The 19,704-nt window shown below is 50.0% G+C and overlaps 1 protein-coding gene and 1 pseudogene across 1 annotated transcript in view; one reads left to right on the top strand and one right to left on the bottom strand.

Annotated features, from left to right (window-relative positions):
• The window catches only part of LOC137312274 (V-type proton ATPase subunit B-like), a 187,789-nt gene that overhangs the window by 146,922 nt on the left and 21,163 nt on the right, over window positions 1-19,704 (top strand). Inside the window, exons 2-8 of the mRNA XM_067978900.1 lie at window positions 620-675; window positions 1,835-1,933; window positions 4,871-4,964; window positions 8,088-8,165; window positions 9,379-9,518; window positions 12,583-12,684; window positions 16,760-16,857. Coding sequence (XP_067835001.1) covers window positions 620-675; window positions 1,835-1,933; window positions 4,871-4,964; window positions 8,088-8,165; window positions 9,379-9,518; window positions 12,583-12,684; window positions 16,760-16,857 — 667 coding nt within the window. The remainder of the gene's footprint in view (window positions 1-619; window positions 676-1,834; window positions 1,934-4,870; window positions 4,965-8,087; window positions 8,166-9,378; window positions 9,519-12,582; window positions 12,685-16,759; window positions 16,858-19,704) is intronic.
• Window positions 2,979-4,312, bottom strand: LOC137307192 (NADH-ubiquinone oxidoreductase chain 5-like; annotated as a pseudogene).

Raw genomic sequence — 19,704 nt, 5'->3', positions numbered from 1 at the left:
CCCTCAGTACTGACCCTCCGACAGTGCAGCGCTCCCTCAGTACTGCATTCCTAGATTTTGTGCCCAAGTCTCTGGAGTGGGACTTGAACCTGACTCAGAGGCGAGAGTGCGTCCCACTGAGACACGGCCGACACCTCCAAGCTTTCGGTGGTCGTGGACAATGTTAAGGTGTTGTGACGTTGCTAAAAAGATGCATAATTATTGATAACTGCTTGTAGTAAAACATTGTATGGCAAATTAACAAAGGCCTTCAGCAGAGTCATTTGCCCGTAAAGTGTTAATGATCCTTCATGCTGCATGGACATCACTGAGCCAATTCCAGCTCTCAGCAATGCCGGCATGTGTTTGGGAATTTCTTTTGGGAAAAGATGGGAAGGGTTAGTGAGGGCGATCACCACGGGCAGTCTCACAAATGTGTGTGCACAAGAGGCCCTGTACTGAGAGAACCCGCTGGGCAGTTCACGACCTTTACAGATATGGTGACTGTGCATGTCAGATTGAATGGATGTTACACTGGCAGTGTGATGCTCAGTGCTAACCTCTCTCTCTCTCTCTCTCTCTCTCCGCCGCTCCTCCTGGCCCACCAGAAGATTGAAACTTTTATTCTTTCTCTCCGCAGCCTACAAAACTATCTCGGCCGTGAATGGACCACTGGTGGTGCTGGACAATGTTAAGGTACGGCGATGCTGTATCACATACACTGATGGGCACTTGTCAATCCAATCCCACTTGGCCATTGTTCAGAGAGCACTCAACACATACTTTTATTTTTCCCGCAAGGCTTCAAGCCCAGAGCTTTAACACGTTAGTGAGAGAGCTGTGGTCCTATTGTCCCTTTCACTGTGCGGCCCATTCATTAAGGGAGTCGGCTGCAACATCACTTCCTGATCGAAAGGCGTCTGTGTTAATGATGGGTGAGGAGGGGATGGGGAGGCAATTACTGAGCCAGTGTCAGAGATGTCACTCTTGTTTAGTCAGGGAGAGCAACTGTTGAACGTCAAATTATAAATCTTCAGCAAGGGCCTCGGACCAGCACAATCCTGAGACTTACACAGGGGCTGACAGACACAAGCTGCACATTATAGTTTCCTGTTTTAGTTTCTTTTGGGAGCTTTTCTGGGGCGTACAGACATTATCCCCACTCCCAGGGCAGGTACAGCACGGGTTAGATACAGAGTAAAGCTCCCTCTACACTGTCCCATCAAACACTCCCAGGGCAGGTACAGCCCGGGTTAGATACAGAGTAAAGCTCCCTCTACACTGTCCCATCAAACACTCCCAGGGCAGGTACAGCACGGGTTAGATACAGAGTAAAGCTCCCTCTACACTGTCCCATCAAACACTCCCAGGGCAGGTACAGCACGGGTTAGATACAGAGTAAAGCTCCCTCTACACTGTCCCATCAAACACTCCCAGGGCAGGTACAGCACGGGTTAGATACAGAGTAAAGCTCCCTCTACACTGTCCCATCAAACACTCCCAGGGCAGGTACAGCATGGGTTAGATACAGAGTAAAGCTCCCTCTACACTGTCCCATCAAACACTCCCAGGGCAGGGTTAGATACAGAAGCAGACATTATTTCCCCCCCTGTCAATGGGTTCTGATGCTCCAGGTATCTCCCCCCCTCGCCTGTTGCTCAGATTGACTCCAGACCCTCGAGTATCTCCAATAACTGGATACTCCTCAGCAGAAGTGAGGCTAAACAGTGAGTGCTGATTGGCCATATTCTGCCAGGCTCCCGTTGTCCATTTTAGAGTCAGAAGCAAATAAAATATGTTCTGATCCGTGTCCAACTCTTTTAAATCACATCTCTTCTCCGTCCCTTTCTTGCAGTTTCCCAAATACGCTGAGATTGTTAACTTCACGCTCCCTGACAAGAGTGACAGGTCTGGCCAGGTGCTGGAGGTGGTTGGATCCAAGGCTGTTGTTCAGGTAACTCGGCCCTTTCAGTGCTGACATACGACCTTTGTTTCCGCCGCAAGAATGCCACGGGATGGGCTGCTGCTAAACGCTCGCTGCGCACTACCCACGGCAGACAAGCCTGACACCGCCGAGAACCAGCTTAAAACTGGGGCCGACTGCTTACAACGGGGCACACTACTGTCTGGGTACTGAAACAGACTGTTCGCAACCTCAGGACTGGGTGGGACAGTGGGTCAGACGCTGTCCTTTCACACTCTGGGATAGTGGGTCAGACACTGTCCTTTCACACTCTGGGACAGTGGGTCAGACACTGACCTTTCACACTCTGGGACAGTGGGTCAGACACTGTCCTTTCACACTCTGGGACAGTGGGTCAGACACTGTCCTTTCACACTCTGGGACAGTAGGTCAGACACTGACCTTTCACACTCTGGGACAGTGGGTCAGACACTGTCCTTTCACACTCTGGGACAGTGGGTCAGACACTGACCTTTCACACTCTGGGACAGTGGGTCAGACACTGTCCTTTCACACTCTGGGACAGTGGGTCAGACACTGTCCTTTCACACTCTGGGACAGTGGGTCAGACACTGACCTTTCACACTCTGGGACAGTGGGTCAGACGCTGTCCTTTCACACTGTGGGACAGTGGGTCAGACACTGTCTAGTCTATCCCTCGGGCTTTCAGACGAAGATGGGAAAAGAGGTGAGAGAAAGAATTAGCAGACAAAGCCGAGCAGGCTGGTTGTGGGCGCGGGGAGAGTGTTTCTATTCCTATCGGGTCTTCATACCTTCGAACTCAGTGTGTGGATCGCAATCGATGCCCTCCGGCCCACAGGAGGCCCTCTGCTGGTCACACATCGAGCATCAGTCCCCGCAATACAGCTGGGACCTCACGAAGGAGCCTGCTAATCCTATTAGAGAGTCAGTCTTCGATCTGAAGCATTCAGGGGCCTAGTTACTGATGGGGTCAGGCTGGGTATAGAGCCCTGTGCCCACAGCTGTACAAAGCAGAGTCTCTCCATTCTCTGGGTCTGAAAGATGTGGGTTTTAATTAATCCTTGTTCACAGCTTCAGTCCTGTATTCGAGGGTTGGGGCCAGAGTTACACTCGTGGCTTCCCCGGACGTTTTAAACATTGTTCCAGTTTTGCCCCTTTCTATTTTTAAATCACCATTGGTTTTTTTTGTTGATCTTTTTCTCTTCCTTTGTTCTGTTTTTACACGATCAGCGAGGGTCTTTCTCCCCCTCTTCTGGGGGTATGGGTTTATGGGTTTCACGGGCACCGGCCGCAATCCAATACCGACAGACAGACACAGACACAGACACAGACAGACACACATACAGACACAAACAGACACACAGATAGACACACATAGACACACACATGGAGGGACAGACACACACACAGACACACTGACACACACAAACACATAGACACACAAACACACACACAAACACAAGCACACTGACACACAGGCACATACAGGCACACATAAACACATAAACACATGGACACACAGACACACACACAGACACACACAGACACACACACATAGATACACAAACAGGCACACAGACACACAAACACACACAGACACACAAACACACACAGACACACAAACACAGACAGACACACACACACAAACACACACACACAAACACAGACACACAAACACACACAGACACAAACACAAACACACTAACACACAGGCACACATAAACACATAGACACACACACATAGACACATACAAACATACAAAGACACACAGACACACACCCACTGACACACAGATGCACACACCCACTGACACACACAGACACACACACGCACACATTGACATATCACATAGATACACAAGACACACATATCACATGCACACAAACACATACTCACACACATCACACACATTACATTCACACGCACACACAAAAACCCATATACACGCACACACACAAACACACACAGACACACACAAACACACACACCCATGCACACACACAAACACACACAGACACACACAAACACACACAGACACACACAAACACACACACCCATGCACACACACAAATACGCACAGACACACACAAACACACACATCCATGCACACACACAAATACGCACAGACACACACAAACACACACACCCATGCACACACACAAATACGCACAGACACACACAAACACACACACCCATGCACGCACACAAATACGCACACACACACACACAAACACACACAAACACACACACACAAACACACACACACACACACAGACACACACACACACACACACACAAACACACACAAACACATCCATGCCCACACACAAACACACAACTTCATCACAAAGTTGGAGAGTGAGATTTTGTTGGATGTGGGTTTTCATTGTGGAAGATGATTGTATACAGGAGAGGTTGTTGGAATAGTCTGTCTGGTTCAGAATGCAGTCACTTGGTGGGGAGGGCCTGACTTTATACGGAGCAGCCTGCCGTTTGTGGTGAGATCAGAAACACATAGTGGAGGCAGGAACCCTCACAACATTCAAGAAGCATTTGGATGAGCACTTGAAATGCCATAGCATACAAGGCTACGGACCAAATGCTGGAATATGGGATTAGATTAGACAGGGCTTGATGGCCGGCGCGGACACGATGGGCCGAAGGGCCTCTATCCGTGCTGTATAACTCTATGACTCTATGACATTCTTTACACCCGGGTTTACAGTTTCACGATTAATACCAAACAGAGTGTCACTGAAGCCCTGTCGCTGCGTTGGATGGTTTCAATCCTCTCGTTCCTCTCCGTCCCCACCGCCCTCCTGCCCCAGACTGCTGTGACCTGGTGGGCACTGTTATCTCATTCACACTGATTGCTGCTTTACTGCCTGATCTCCCCTTCTTCCTGCACACCACGTTTTAAAAATGATATATATTTTGCTCTGCAGGTGTTTGAAGGAACGTCTGGGATTGATGCCAAGCTGACAGCCTGTGAATTCACCGGGGACATTCTACGAGCACCCGTCTCAGAGGATATGCTGGGTCAGTTAGTCCTCACTGTCCGGCAAAAAGCCGCGCTCTAAATAGGGCCTTTCCAACCGGCCGGCTAGACAGGTGGTCCTCCGAATTTCCTAGCACCGGGGGGCCATGTTATAATTCAATCAGGCAACAGTAGGGTCTCCAATCTTCCCGGATTGTTCCGGAATTAAAGATTAATCTCCCGGACACTCCTAAGAAAGAACTTCTTGGAATCTGATGGGGATCTGACCAAGGCTCTGTGCAACTGAAGCATCATTTCTTCTCCTTTGTGTCCCAGCCCCCCTCCTCCCCCCGAGATAAAGGTCAATATTCCAGTGGCCTTTTTGATTGCCTTTTGTACCTGGTCGCTCCTTTTGTGTACCTGGACACCCAAATCTCTCTGCTCCTCCACAGTTCGTAGTTTCTCATCATTTCAAAAATACTCCAATCGATCTTTCTTAGGTACAAAGTGAATGACCTCACACTTCCCCACATTGAACTCCATCTGCCCCAGTTTTCCCCACTCACTTAGTCTTTCAATGTCCCTTTCCAACGTCCTGCTCCCATCTACACAACTCATGTTAAACCATATGTCACAGCTGGATGTAAAAGATCACAAGGCACTATTTCGAAGATGTGGAGATGCCGGTGATGGACTGGGGTTGACAAAGAGGCGTATTTCGAAGAGGAGCAGGGGGGTTCTCCCCGGTGTCCTGGTCAATATTTATCCCTCAACCAACATCACTAAAACAGATTATCTGGTCATTTATCTCATTGCTGTTTGTGGGATCTTGCTGTGTGCAAATTGACTGCCGCTTTTCCTACATTGCAACAGTGACTACACTGCAAAGGTACTTCATTGGCTGTAAAGCACTTTGGGACATCCTGAGGTTGTGAAAGACACTATATTAATGCAGGTTCTTTCTATCTCCTAAACTCCCTGTGAATAAATTGACGGTCAATAGTTTCCAGGTCCTGAACGGTCGATGGTTTCCAGGTCCTGAATGGTCGATGGTTTCCAGGTCCTGAATGGTCAATAGTTCCCAGGTCCTGAATGGTCGATAGTTCCCAGGTCCTGAATGTTCGATAGTTCCCAGGTCCTGAACGGTCGATGGTTTCCAGGTCCTGAATGGTCAATAGTTCCCAGGTCCTGAATGGTCGATAGTTCCCAGGTCCTGAATGGTCGATAGTTCCCAGGTCCTGAACGGTCGATAGTTTCCAGGTCCTGAATGGTCGATAGTTTCCAGGTCCTGAACGGTCGATAGTTTCCAGGTCCTGAATGGTCAATAGTTCCCAGGTCCTGAATGGTCGATAGTTCCCAGGTCCTGAACGGTCGATAGTTTCCAGGTCCTGAACGGTCAATAGTTTCCAGGTCCTGAACGGTCGATAGTTTCCAGGTCCTGAATGGTCGATAGTTTCCAGGTCCTGAATGGTCGATAGTTCCCAGGTCCTGAACGGTCGATAGTTTCCAGGTCCTGAATGGTCGATAGTTTCCAGGTCCTGAAAGGTCGATAGTTTCCAGGTCCTGAACGGTCGATGGTTTCCAGGTCCTGAATGTTCGATAGTTCCCAGGTCCTGAACGGTCAATAGTTTCCAGGTCCTGAATGGTCGATAGTTTCCAGGTCCTGAATGGTCGATAGTTTCCAGGTCCTGAATGGTCGATAGTTCCCAGGTCCTGAACGGTCGATAGTTTCCAGGTCCTGAACGGTCGATAGTTTCCAGGTCCAGGCCCTGATTGGTCGATAGTTTCCAGGTCCTGAATGGTCAATAGTTCCCAGGCCCTGATTGGTCGATAGTTTCCAGGTCCTGAATGTTCGATAGTTCCCAGGTCCTGAATGGTCAATGGTTCCCAGGTCCTGAATGGTCGATAGTTTCCAGGTCCTGAACGGTCGATAGTTTCCAGGTCCTGAATGGTCGATAGTTTCCAGGTCCTGAACGGTCGATAGTTTCCAGGTCCTGAATGGTCGATAGTTTCCAGGTCCTGAACGGTCGATAGTTTCCAGGTCCTGAATGGTCGATAGTTCCCAGGTCCTGAACGGTCGATAGTTTCCAGGTCCTGAATGGTCGATAGTTTCCAGGTCCTGAATGTTCGATAGTTCCCAGGTCCTGAATGGTCGATAGTTTCCAGGTCCTGAACGGTCGATAGTTTCCAGGTCCAGGCCCTGATTGGTCGATAGTTCCCAGGTCCTGAATGGTCAATAGTTCCCAGGTCCTGAATGGTCGATGGTTCCCAGGTCCTGAATGCTCGATAGTTTCCAGGTCCTGAATGGTCGACGGTTCCCAGGTCCTGAATGGTCGATAGTTTCCAGGTCCTGAATGGTCAATAGTTCCCAGGCCCTGATTGGTCGATAGTTTCCAGGTCCTGAATGTTCGATAGTTCCCAGGTCCTGAATGGTCAATGGTTCCCAGGTCCTGAATGGTCGATAGTTTCCAGGTCCTGAACGGTCGATAGTTTCCAGGTCCTGAATGGTCGATAGTTTCCAGGTCCTGAACGGTCGATAGTTTCCAGGTCCTGAATGGTCGATAGTTTCCAGGTCCTGAACGGTCGATAGTTTCCAGGTCCTGAATGGTCGATAGTTCCCAGGTCCTGAACGGTCGATAGTTTCCAGGTCCTGAATGGTCGATAGTTTCCAGGTCCTGAATGTTCGATAGTTCCCAGGTCCTGAATGGTCGATAGTTTCCAGGTCCTGAACGGTCGATAGTTTCCAGGTCCAGGCCCTGATTGGTCGATAGTTCCCAGGTCCTGAATGGTCAATAGTTCCCAGGTCCTGAATGGTCGATGGTTCCCAGGTCCTGAATGCTCGATAGTTTCCAGGTCCTGAATGGTCGACGGTTCCCAGGTCCTGAATGGTCGATAGTTTCCAGGTCCTGAATGGTCAATGGTTCCCAGGTCCTGAATGGTCGATAGTTTCCAGGTCCAGGTCCTGATTGGTAGATAGTTCCCAGGTCCTGAATGGTCGATGGTTCCCAGATCCTGAATGGTCGATAGTTTCCAGGTCCTGAATGGTCGATGGTTTACAGGTTCCCGCTGGACTATCTCCTAGGTTTTGGTTGGTTTAAGGTTCCCAGGTCCTAACAGGGGTATTTTGCTTGTTATGTCTTTTGTCTTTCTTTACATGATTGTATTCTTTTTGTTTGATATTCCAGGCCGAGTTTTCAATGGATCAGGGAAGCCCATCGATAAGGGACCTGCCGTCATAGCAGAGGACTTCCTGGATATAAATGGTGAGTTTAGGAATTGGACAACAAGCATTAGTCAAGGTCGTGGGGATGTTTGGAGTAACAATCTTTACACCGACATGAGTGAATTGGGGAGGGCTCGAGAAAAGGAGCCAGAGTTGGAAGTTATGGGGAGAAATCACAGACTCCAGTTATAGAATCATAGAATCACAGTGAGACTGATCCCAGTGTAATGGGGGTGAGCGGAGAGAGCAGTGAGACTGATCCCAGTGTAATGGGGGTGAGCGGAGAGAGCAGTGAGACTGATCCCAGTGTAATGGGGGTGAGCGGAGAGAGCAGTGAGACTGATCCCAGTGTAATGGGGGTGAGCGGAGAGAGCAGTGAGACTGATCCCAGTGTAATCTCAGAATTGACATTGGTAAAAACCTCCTTTTCTCAAAGAGTTTTTTTTAGCATTCTTTGGGATGTGGGCGTCGCTGGCGAGGCCAGCATTTATTGCCCATCCCTAATTGCCCCTTGAGAAGGTGGTGGTGAGCCGCCTTCTTGAACCGCTGCAGTCCATGTGGTGAAGGTTCTCCCACAGTGCTGTTAGGAAGGGAGTTCCAGGATTTTGACCCAGCGACGATGAAGGAACGGCGATATATTTCCAAGTCAGGATGGTGTGTGACTTGGAGGGGAACGTGCAAGTGGTGTTGTTCCCATGTGCCTGCTGCCCTGGTCCTTCTGGGTGGTAGAGGCCGCGGGTTTGGGAGGTGCTGTCGAAGAAGCCTTGGCGAGTTGCTGCAGTGCATCCTGTGGATGGTACACACTGCAGCCACAGTGTACCGGTGGTGAAGGGAGTGAATGTTTCGGGTGGTGGATGGGGTGCCAATCAAAAATGAAGTGGGAAATATTTGCGGTAATTTGTTGGTTGGTTAGAAAAGGGAAAATATTCGGGACATTCAGAGTCTAGCTGGATGTAATAATGGGAGAGTTTGGGTATAGAGGGAGGGGTTTCAATGGGAGAGTTAGGGTATTAGAGGGAGGGGTTTTGATGGGAGAGTTGGGGTATTAGAGGGAGGGGTTTTGATGGGAGTGTTAGGGTATTAGAGGGAGGGGTTTCGATGGGAGAGTTAGGGTAATTAGAGGGAGGGGTTTCGATGGGAGAGTTAGGGTATTAGAGGGAGGGGTTTCGATGGGTGTGTGATGAATACAGATTTATTTTCCCTTCCTCCTGTCTCATTTCTCCACGGGTTTATTTTCCGTTTGCTATTCCCAGGACAGCCCATAAACCCACAGTCTCGGATTTACCCCGAGGAAATGATTCAAACAGGGATTTCACCCATTGATGTCATGAACAGCATCGCCAGAGGCCAGAAGATTCCCATTTTCTCAGCGGCAGGTCTCCCACACAATGAGGTATCGTTCATCACTAACTCCCTGTTCTGGCAAACAAGAACTTGTTGGAAAAATATCAAAGAGGGAGAAAAAGAAATTTAATGGCCAAAGGAACGGGCATGGAGTGAAAGATTAGAAGCAGTGACTGGAGGCTTGGTCAACAAGATAGGATTTGAGAGGTGGAAAGGAAGAGAGAGAAGAGAGGAGGAGATAGAAAGAGAGGAGAAAGAGGGAGAGGAGAGAGAGGAGAGAGAGGAAGAGGAGAGAGAGGAGAGAGAGGAAAGAAAAAGGAGGAGAGAGAGAGAGAGGAGGAGAGAAGAGAGGAGGAGATAGAAAGAGAGGAGAAAGAGGGAGAGGAGAGAGAGGAGAGAGAGGAAGAGGAGAGAGAGGAGAGAGAGGAAAGAAAAAGGAGGAGAGAGAGAGAGAGAGGAGGAGAGAGAGAGGAGGAGAGAGAGAGGAGGAGATAGAAAGAGAGGAGAGAGAGGAGAGAGGGAGAGGAGAGAGAGGAAAGAAAAAGGAGGAGAGAGAGAGGGGAGGAGAGAAAGAGAGAAGGAGAGAGAGAGAGAGGAGGAAAGAGAGAGGAGGAGATAGAAAGAGAGGAGAGAGAGAGGAGAGAGGGAGAGGAGAGAGAGGAAAGAAAAAGGAGGAGAGAGAGGAGGAGAGAGAGAGGAGGAGGAGAGAGAGAGAGAGAGGAGGAGAGAGAGAGAGAGGAGGAGAGAGAGAGGAGGAAAGGGGGAGAGAGGAGGAGGAAAGAGAGGAGGAGGAGGCGAGAGAGAGAGAGAGGAGGAGGAGGAGAGAGAGAGGAGAGAGAAGAGGAGGAGAGAGAGAGGAGCGAGAGAAAGGAGAGGAGAGGGAGGAGGAGAAGGAGAGAGGAGAGGGATGAGGAGGGGAATGAGGAGAGAGGAGAGGAGAGAGAGAGGAGGGAAGGGGGAGAGAGAGAGGAGGAGGAGGAGAGAGAGGAGGAAGGAGAGAAGAGGAGATAAGAGGAGAGAGGAAAGAGAGGAGAGAGAAGAGGAGGAGAGAGAAGAGAGGAGAGAGAGGAGGCGGAGGGAGAAGGAGAGACGAGAGGGAAGAGGAGAGGGATGAGGAGGGGGAATGAGGAGAGAGATGAGGAGGGGAATGAGGAGAGAGAAGAGGGATGAGGAGGGAGAATGAGGAGGGGGAATGAGGCGAGGGATGAGGAGTAGGGGATGAGGAGGGGGAATGAGGAGGAGGGGAATAAGGAGAGAGAAGAGGAGAGGGATGAGGAGAGGGATGAGGAGAGAGTTGAGGAGAGGGATGAGGAGAGGGATGAGGAGAGAGTTGAGGAGAGGGATGAGGAGAGAGTTGAGGAGAGAGATGAGGAGGAGAGGGAGCAGCTTGAGGATTAATCTCCAGAGAGTGGGGCCACTCAGCTGAAGACGTGATGGGCTGTGAAAGTATCCACCGTGCGGATAGGACAGTCCCCGACTAGTTCTGATTGTAAACGTTTCATTGGTCATGTGTTCAGTAGGGGCCGGTCACATTATTAGCAGAGACCAATCAGATGCCAGGAGACAGAGACGGAGTTTGTTTAGCCAGGGTTAGAGTTTGGGGTGTGGTCCAATGGGATTATTTATAGGAAGTGTATCAGGAACACGGAGAAAGGACAACAACGATTTACATAGAAATTATAACACGGAAACAGGTCTCTAACCAGGCTCTGTCGGTGTTTACCCTTCACACGAGCAGTGCTCCTAATCCCGTTTGCCTGCTTTATTCCCATCTCCATTTATCCCCTTTCCTTCAACCCTCTATCTAACCTATTTTTAAATGATGACTTGGTCTCTGCTTCTCTCTCTAACTCCTCCAGTATATTCCACAGCCTCACAAACCCTCGAGAAAGAAAGTTTCTCCTGCTCTCTTCAAGGTGATTGGCAAAAGAACCAAAGGCGACATGAGGAAAAGCTTTTTTACACAGCGAGTTGTTAGGATCTGGAATGCACTGCCCGAGGGGGTGGTGGAGGCAGATTCAATCGTGGTCTTCAAAAGGGAACTGGATAAGTACTTGAAAGGAAAAAATTTGCAGGGCTATGGGCATAGGGTGGGGGAGTGGGACTAGCTGGATTGCTCTTACAAAGAGCCGGCATTGGCTCAATGGGCCGAATGGCCTCCTTCTATGCTGTGACCTTTCTGTGATCCTATGATTCTCTGTCCTGAACCTCTTTCATTTAATTTTATATCTATGTCCCCTCACTCTCGGCCCCTTGGGTTTCCATCTACCCTGTCCCATCATTTCATAGTTTTAAACACCTCCATCAAATCAGCCCGTGATCTCCTGTGTTTGAACAAACTCGGCCCCAATCTGTCAACTATCTCCGTATTTCGTCCTACCCGGCAGCAGCAGTGAATCACCAGAATGAGGCCAGGAGTGGGAGGTTATACTCTGGGATAAAACTCCAGAAATTGTGGCTTTTTCACTGGAACCAAGATGGCTGGGACACCTCTCATAAAATTCCACAAGGTTTTGAGGGAGCAAAATAGTGAGAGATTGTTTCTACTTGAATCTGTAACAGGTGGCGATTAAAAGAGGGAAGGGGGAACGTGGAAGAAATGTTTTCACACAGAGGGTTATTAAAACAGGACCTGTTTCATCACAAGGGGCTGTGCAGGCAGTGGTTGTCATATCATTTAAAAGGGAATTGGAGAAGGGTTTACAGGGGATGAATAGCAAAGGATATGGGGAAACTGCAGGGAGATGGGATTATTGGAGATTGGACCAGTATTTTTTCATTCACGGGATGTGGGCGTCGCTGGCGAGGCCGGCATTTATTGCCCATCCCTAATTGCCCCTTGAGAAGGTGGTGGTGAGCCGCCTTCTTGAACCGCTGCAGTCCGTGTGGTGACGGTTCTCCCACAGTGCTGTTAGGAAGGGAGTTCCAGGATGTTGATCCATCGACGATGAAGAGTTGGGCACTGGCTCGGACATGATGGGCCGAATGGCCTCTACTTGTGCTGTAAGTGCACCGATTCTGGACATAACCCGGGATCTCTGATCCTTCGTGTGTTGAGCAGTGGGAGATTTCTGCCTGTTCTGGTTTGTGTCTGATTATAGATTTATTTCCAGATTGCCGCCCAGATCTGCAGACAGGCCGGCCTGGTCAAGAAGTCCAAGGGTGTGTTGGATTACAGCGACGAGAACTTTGCCATTGTGTTTGCTGCGATGGGGGTAAGTCCTTCAGTCGGTGGGAAGTCTCCCCTCATACTCTTCAGCAGCCTTCCCATTAATGTTCTCATGGCCACAACCAAACCAGAATCATACCACATGTCTCGCAAAAAGGACCCTCATGATCGGTGGCATGTGATGTGCTCCCCACTCCCGTCAGACATCGGGGGGAGCAAAGATCAATCTAGTTGCTCAGCAACAAGAGAAGCTCTCCAACGAGCTTAGGTGGCAGATTTATTTTATTCATTCTCGGGACGTGGGCGTCGCTGGCGAGGCCGGCATTTATTGCCCATCCCTAATTGCCCTTGAGAAGGTGGTGGTGAGCCGCCTTCTTGAACCGCTGCAGTCCGTGTGGTGAAGGTTCTCCCACAGTGCTGTTAGGAAGGGAATTCCAGGATTTTGATCCATCGATGAAGAAGAGTTGGGCACTGGCTCGGATATGATGGGCCAAATGGCCTCTATTTGACCCAGCGACGATGAAGGAACGGCGATATATTTCCTAGTCGGGATGGTGTGTGACTTGGAGGGGAACGTGCAGGTGGTGTTGTTCCCATGTGCCTGCTGCCCTTGTCCTTCTAGGTGGTGGAGGTCACGGGGGAGGGTGACGTTGGTGAATTGAACCCAACAGAAAGTCCCTGTTTTAATTCTCGGTCTGTGCCGATTTAACCATTCTCAGCACTGCACGGAGCAATCAAACCTGAGACTTTAGTGGGCAGTTAAAGTGGCCAATGGGACTTATCACATCGATCTCGTGGGTTCCTGAGCAGGCGAAAGGGACACCCATCAGAAGCCAGCAGGGTCCTCCTTTAAATTTACAGGTTCCCCTGATGACATCAGTGCCCAAATGCCAATTTAACCAAAGGCCTGCGCTGGGAAACTGCAGCAGCAAATAGAGCCTGGGCCAGAAATGGCCCAAAAAAGGAAGTGGATCTTCTTTTTAAAACTCGGATCTTCTTTTAAAAACTCGGCACTGACCCCCTCACTTAACACTGACCCCCTCTCTTAACACTGACCCCCTCACTTAACACTGACCCCCTCGCTTAACACTGACCCCCTCACTTAACACTGACCCCCTCACTTCACACTGACCCCCTCGCTTAATACTGACCCCCTCGCTCGGCACTGACCCCCTCACTTAACACTGACCCCCTCACTTCACACTGACCCCCTCGCTTAATACTGACCCCCTCGCTCGGCACTGACCCCCTCACTTAACACTGACCCCCTCGCTTAACACTGACCCCCTCACTTAACACTGACCCCCTCACTCGGCACTGACCCCCTCGCTCGGCACTGACCCCCTCACTGAACACTGACCCCCTCACTCGGCACTGACCCCCTCGCTCGGCACTGACCCCCTCACTGAACACTGACCCCCTCACTCGGCACTGACCCCCTCGCTCGGCACTGACCCCCTCACTGAACACTGACCCCCTCACTCGGCACTGACCCCCTCGCTCGGCACTGACCCCCTCGCTCGGCACTGACCCCCTCGCTCGGCACTGACCCCCTCTCTTAACACTGACCCCCTCACTGAACACTGACCCCCTCGCTTAACACTGACCCCCTCGCTTAACACTGACCCCCTCACTGAACACTGACCCCCTCACTTAACACTGACCCCCTCGCTTAACACTGACCCCCTCGCTTAACACTGACCCCCTCGCATAACACTGACCCCCTCGCTTAACACTGACCCCCTCGCTTAACACTGACCCCCTCTCTTAACACTGACCCCCTCACTCGGCACTGACCCCCTCACTGAACACTGACCCCCTCACTTAACACTGACCCCCTCGCTTAACACTGACCCCCTCTCTTAACACTGACCCCCTCACTCGGCACTGACCCCCTCACTGAACACTGACCCCCTCACTTAACACTGACCCCCTCACTTAACACTGACCCCCTCGCTTAACACTGACCCCCTCACTTAACACTGACCCCCCTCTCTTAACACTGACCCCCTCACTCGGCACTGACCCCCTCACTTAACACTGACCCCCTCTCTTAACACTGACCCCCTCTCTTAACACTGACCCCCTCGCTCGGCACTGACCCCCTCACTTAACACTGACCCCCTCTCTTAACACTGACCCCCTCGCTTAACACTGACCCCCTCACTTAACACTGACCCCCTCTCTTAACACTGACCCCCTCGCTCGGCACTGACCCCCTCACTTAACACTGACCCCCTCTCTTAACACTGACCCCCTCTCTTAACACTGACCCCCTCACTTAACACTGACCCCCTCACTGCGATGATGGGATTCTGAACACATCGATCGAGTATATAAAAAGGAAGAGAGCAGCGAAAGTAAATGTTGGTCCCTTGGAGGCGAAGACGGGAGAAATTACAATGGGGAATAATGGGCAGAGATGTTAAACAAATATTTTGTATCTGTCTTCACAGTAGAAGACACAAAAAACATACCAGAAATAGTGGGGAATCAAGAGTCTAACAAGAGTGAGGAGCTTAAAATAATTAGTATTAGTAAACAAAAAGTACTGGAGAAATTAATGAGACTAAAAGCCGACAAATCCCCTGGACCTGATGACCTACATCCGAGGGTTCCAAAAGAGGTGGCTGCAGAGATAGTGGATGCATTGATTATGGCTTTCCAAAATTCCCTAGATTCTAGAACGGTTCCAACAGATTGGAAGGTAGCAAATGTAATCCCGCTATTTAAAAAAGGAGGGAGAGAAAAAACTGGGAACTACAGGCCAGTTAGCCTGACATCAGTCGTTGGGAAAATGCTGGAATCCATTATTAAGGAAGTGGTAACAGGGCACTTAGAAAATCATAATATGATTAGGCAGAGTCAACATGGTTTTATGAAAGGGAAATCGTGTTTAACAAATTTATTGGAGCTTTTTGAGGATGTAACTAGCAGGGTAGATAAAGGGGAACCAGTTGTTGTCGTATATTTGGATTTTCAAAAGGCATTCGATAAGGTGCCACATAAAAGGTTGTTACACAAGATAAGGGCTCATGAGGTTGGGGATAATATATTAACATGGATAGAGGATTGGGTAACTGACAGAAAACAGAGAGTAGGGATAAACGGGTCATTCTCAGGTTGGCAGGCTGTAACTAGTGGGGTGCCGCAAGGATCAGTGCTTGGGCCTCAGCTATTTACAATCTATATTAATGACTGAGATGAAGGGACCGAGTGTAATGTATCCAAGTTTGCTGATGATACAAAGCGAGGTGGGAAAGTAAGCTGTGAGGAGAGCACAAAGAGTCTGCAAAGGGATATCGACAGATTAAGTGAGTGGGCAAGAAGGTGGCAGATGGCGTATAATGTAGGGAAATGTGAGGTTATTCACTTTGATAGGAAGAACAGAAAAACAGGATATTTTTTAAATGGTGAGAAACTATTAAATGTTGGCGTTCAGAGAGATTTGGGTGTCCTCGTACAAGAAGCACAGAAAGTTAACATGCAGGTACAGCGAGCAATTAGGAAAGCAAATATATGTTGGCCTTTATTGAAAGGGGGTTAGAGTACAAGTGTAAGGAAGTCTTACTACAATTGTACAGGGCTTTGGTGAGACCACACCTGGAGTACTGTGTACAGTTTTGGTTTCCTTACCTAAGGAAGGATATACTTTCCTTAGAGGGGGTGCAACGAAGGTTCACTGGATTAATCCCTGGGGTAAGAGGGTTGTCCTACTTCACTCAGAGGGTTGTGAATCTTTGGAATTCTCTGCCCCAGAGGGCTGTGGATACTGAGTCACTGAATATATTCAAGACTGAGATCAATGGACTTTTGGACTCTAGGGAAATCAAGGGATATGGGGATTGGGCGGGAAAGTGGAGTTGAGGTTGAAGATCAGCCATGATCTGATTGAATGGCGGAGCAGGTTCGAGGGGCCGAATGGCCTACTCCTGCTCCTATTTCCGATGTTCTGATGTTCCCTGGTGAGAATAAACCAGACATAGAGGATCTCATCCCGCCAGCCTGCAGCGCCACCTATCAGTGTTCAAGAGCACTGCACCACGCCGAGTGACCGAGGGAGCAGAGTGTCCTGTCCGTGGGTGTGGGAGTGACTGTCTCCATTCTCCTCCTCCTCACAGGTTAACATGGAGACTGCTCGATTCTTCAAGTCCGACTTTGAAGAGAACGGCACCATGGACAACGTGTGTCTGTTTCTCAACCTGGCCAACGACCCAACGTAAGAAACGCACTTTGTTCAAATACTTCTCGACAACATCTGTATTTTCTTTTTGTGCAGCAGAATGGAATACTGTCCCATCGAACACTCCCAGGGCAGGTACAGAGTAAAGCTCCCTCTACACTGTCCCATCAAACACTCCCAGGGCAGGTACAGAGTAAAGCTCCCTCTACACTGTCCCATCAAACACTCCCAGGGTCAGGTACAGCACGGGTTAGATACAGAGTAAAGCTCCCTCTACACTGTCCCATCAAACACTCCCAGGGCAGGTACAGAGTAAAGCTCCCTCTACACTGTCCCATCAAACACTCCCAGGGCAGGTACAGAGTAAAGCTCCCTCCACACTGTCCCATCAAACACTCCCAGGGTCAGGTACACAGTAAAGCTCCCTCGACACTGTCCCATCAAACACTCCCAGGGTCAGGTGCAGAGTAAAGCTCCCTCTACACTGTCCCATCAAACACTCCCAGGGTCAGGTACAGAGTAAAGCTCCCTCTACACTGTCCCATCAAACACTCCCAGGGTCAGGTACAGAGTAAAGCTCCCTCTACACCGACCCATCAAACACTCCCAGGGCAGGTACAGAGTAAAGCTCCCTCGACACTGACCCATCAAACACTCCCAGGGCAGGTACAGAGTAAAGCTCCCTCTACACTGACCCATCAAACACTCCCAGGGCAGGTACAGAGTAAAGCTCCCTCTACACTATCCCATCGAACACTCCCAGGGCAGGTACAGAGTAAAGCTCCCTCCACACTGTCCCATCAAACACTCCCAGGGTCAGGTACACAGTAAAGCTCCCTCGACACTGTCCCATCAAACACTCCCAGGGTCAGGTGCAGAGTAAAGCTCCCTCTACACTGTCCCATCAAACACTCCCAGGGTCAGGTACAGAGTAAAGCTCCCTCTACACTGTCCCATCAAACACTCCCAGGGTCAGGTACAGAGTAAAGCTCCCTCTACACCGACCCATCAAACACTCCCAGGGCAGGTACAGAGTAAAGCTCCCTCGACACTGACCCATCAAACACTCCCAGGGCAGGTACAGAGTAAAGCTCCCTCTACACTGACCCATCAAACACTCCCAGGGCAGGTACAGAGTAAAGCTCCCTCTACACTATCCCATCGAACACTCCCAGGGCAGGTACAGAGTAAAGCTCCCTCTACACTGTCCCATCAAACACTCCCAGGGCAGGTACAGCACGGGTTGGATACAGAGTAAAGCTCCCTCTACACTGTCCCATCAAACACTCCCAGGGCAGGTACAGCACGGGTTAGATACAGAGTAAAGCTCCCTCTACACTGTCCCATCAAACACTGCCAGGGCAGGCACAGCACGGGTTAGATACAGAGTAAAGCTCCCTCTACACTGTCCCATCAAACACTGCCAGGGCAGGTACAGCACGGGTTAGATACAGAGTAAAGCTCCCTCTACACTGTCCCATCAAACACTCCCAGGGCAGGCACAGCACGGGTTAGATACAGAGTAAAGCTCCCTCTACACTGTCCCATCAAACACTCCCAGGGCAGGCACAGCACGGGTTAGATACAGAGTAAAGCTCCCTCTACACTGTCCCATCAAACACTGCCAGGGCAGGTACAGCACAGGTTAGATACAGAGTAAAGCTCCCTCTACACTGTCCCATCAAACACTCCCAGGGCAGGCACAGCACGGGTTAGATACAGAGTAAAGCTCCCTCTACACTGTCCCATCAAACACTCCCAGGGCAGGTACAGCACGGGTTAGATACAGAGTAAAGCTCCCTCTACACTGTCCCATCAAACACTCCCAGGGTCAGGTACAGCACGGGTTAGATACAGAGTAAAGCTCCCTCCACTGATTGATGCAAGCACTAACATCTTTATGGTTTCAAATTCACTAAAAAAAAAGTAAATCAATGCAATAAGTTTTTTTTATTTTAAACCTTTAAGTATTGCAACTTTGACACGGTCCCTGCAAGAGGTGGACAATCTGGGAGATCTCCCGGTCAAGCAGCCCGGAGAGAAGGATGGGGGAAACTTGGAGAGTTGGAGAGTGAGGTGCAGTGTCCATCTCCTGCCTCCAGGGGTCACCATTGGTCTCGGTACCTGGGTGGTGCACTGGTGCCACCAAGTGGTGTCGATCTGGGACTGCAGGGCTCCTCCTCACCTTCGTTCCGATGAAAAGAGTCCCAGTTTCTCCAGTCGAAAGCCTCTCTCAGCTCGGTATCATGGTGAGGTATTGATTAGGATATTGGCTGAGGATGTCAAAACCTCCCTCACTCTGTCATTCACCTCCTGAGCCATTTTTCTTTTGGAAGATAGGAACAGGAGGAGGCCATTCAGCCCCTCGAGCCTGTTACATAGGAACAGGAGGAGGCCATTCAGCCCCTCGAGCCTGTTACATAGGAACAGGAGGAGGCCATTCAGCCCCTCGAGCCTGTTACATAGGAACAGGAGGAGGCCATTCAGCCCCTCGAGCCTGTTACATAGGAACAGGAGGAGGCCATTCAGCCCCTCGAGCCTGTTACATAGGAACAGGAGGAGGCCATTCAGTCCCCTCGAGCCTGTTCCATGATTCAATCAAATCACGGCTGATCTGTACCTCACTCTGTATCTAACCCGTGCTGTACCTGCCCTGGGTGTGTTTGATGGGACAGTGTAGAGGGAGCTTTACTCTGTATCTAACCCGTGCTGTACCTGCCCTAGGAGTGTTTGATGGGACAGTGCAGAGGGAGCTTTACTCTGTATCTAACCCGTGCTGTACCTGCCCTGGGAGTGTTTGATGGGACAGTGTAGAGGGAGCTTTACTCTGTATCTAACCCGTGCTGTACCTGACCCTGGGAGTGTTTGATGGGACAGTGTAGA

The sequence above is a fragment of the Heptranchias perlo genome, chromosome 1 (assembly GCF_035084215.1).
Source record: "Heptranchias perlo isolate sHepPer1 chromosome 1, sHepPer1.hap1, whole genome shotgun sequence".
NCBI classification, from domain to species: Eukaryota; Metazoa; Chordata; class Chondrichthyes; order Hexanchiformes; family Hexanchidae; genus Heptranchias; species Heptranchias perlo.
The sequence above is the reverse complement of the archived record's forward strand: the minus strand, read 5'-3'. Positions and strand labels throughout refer to the sequence as shown.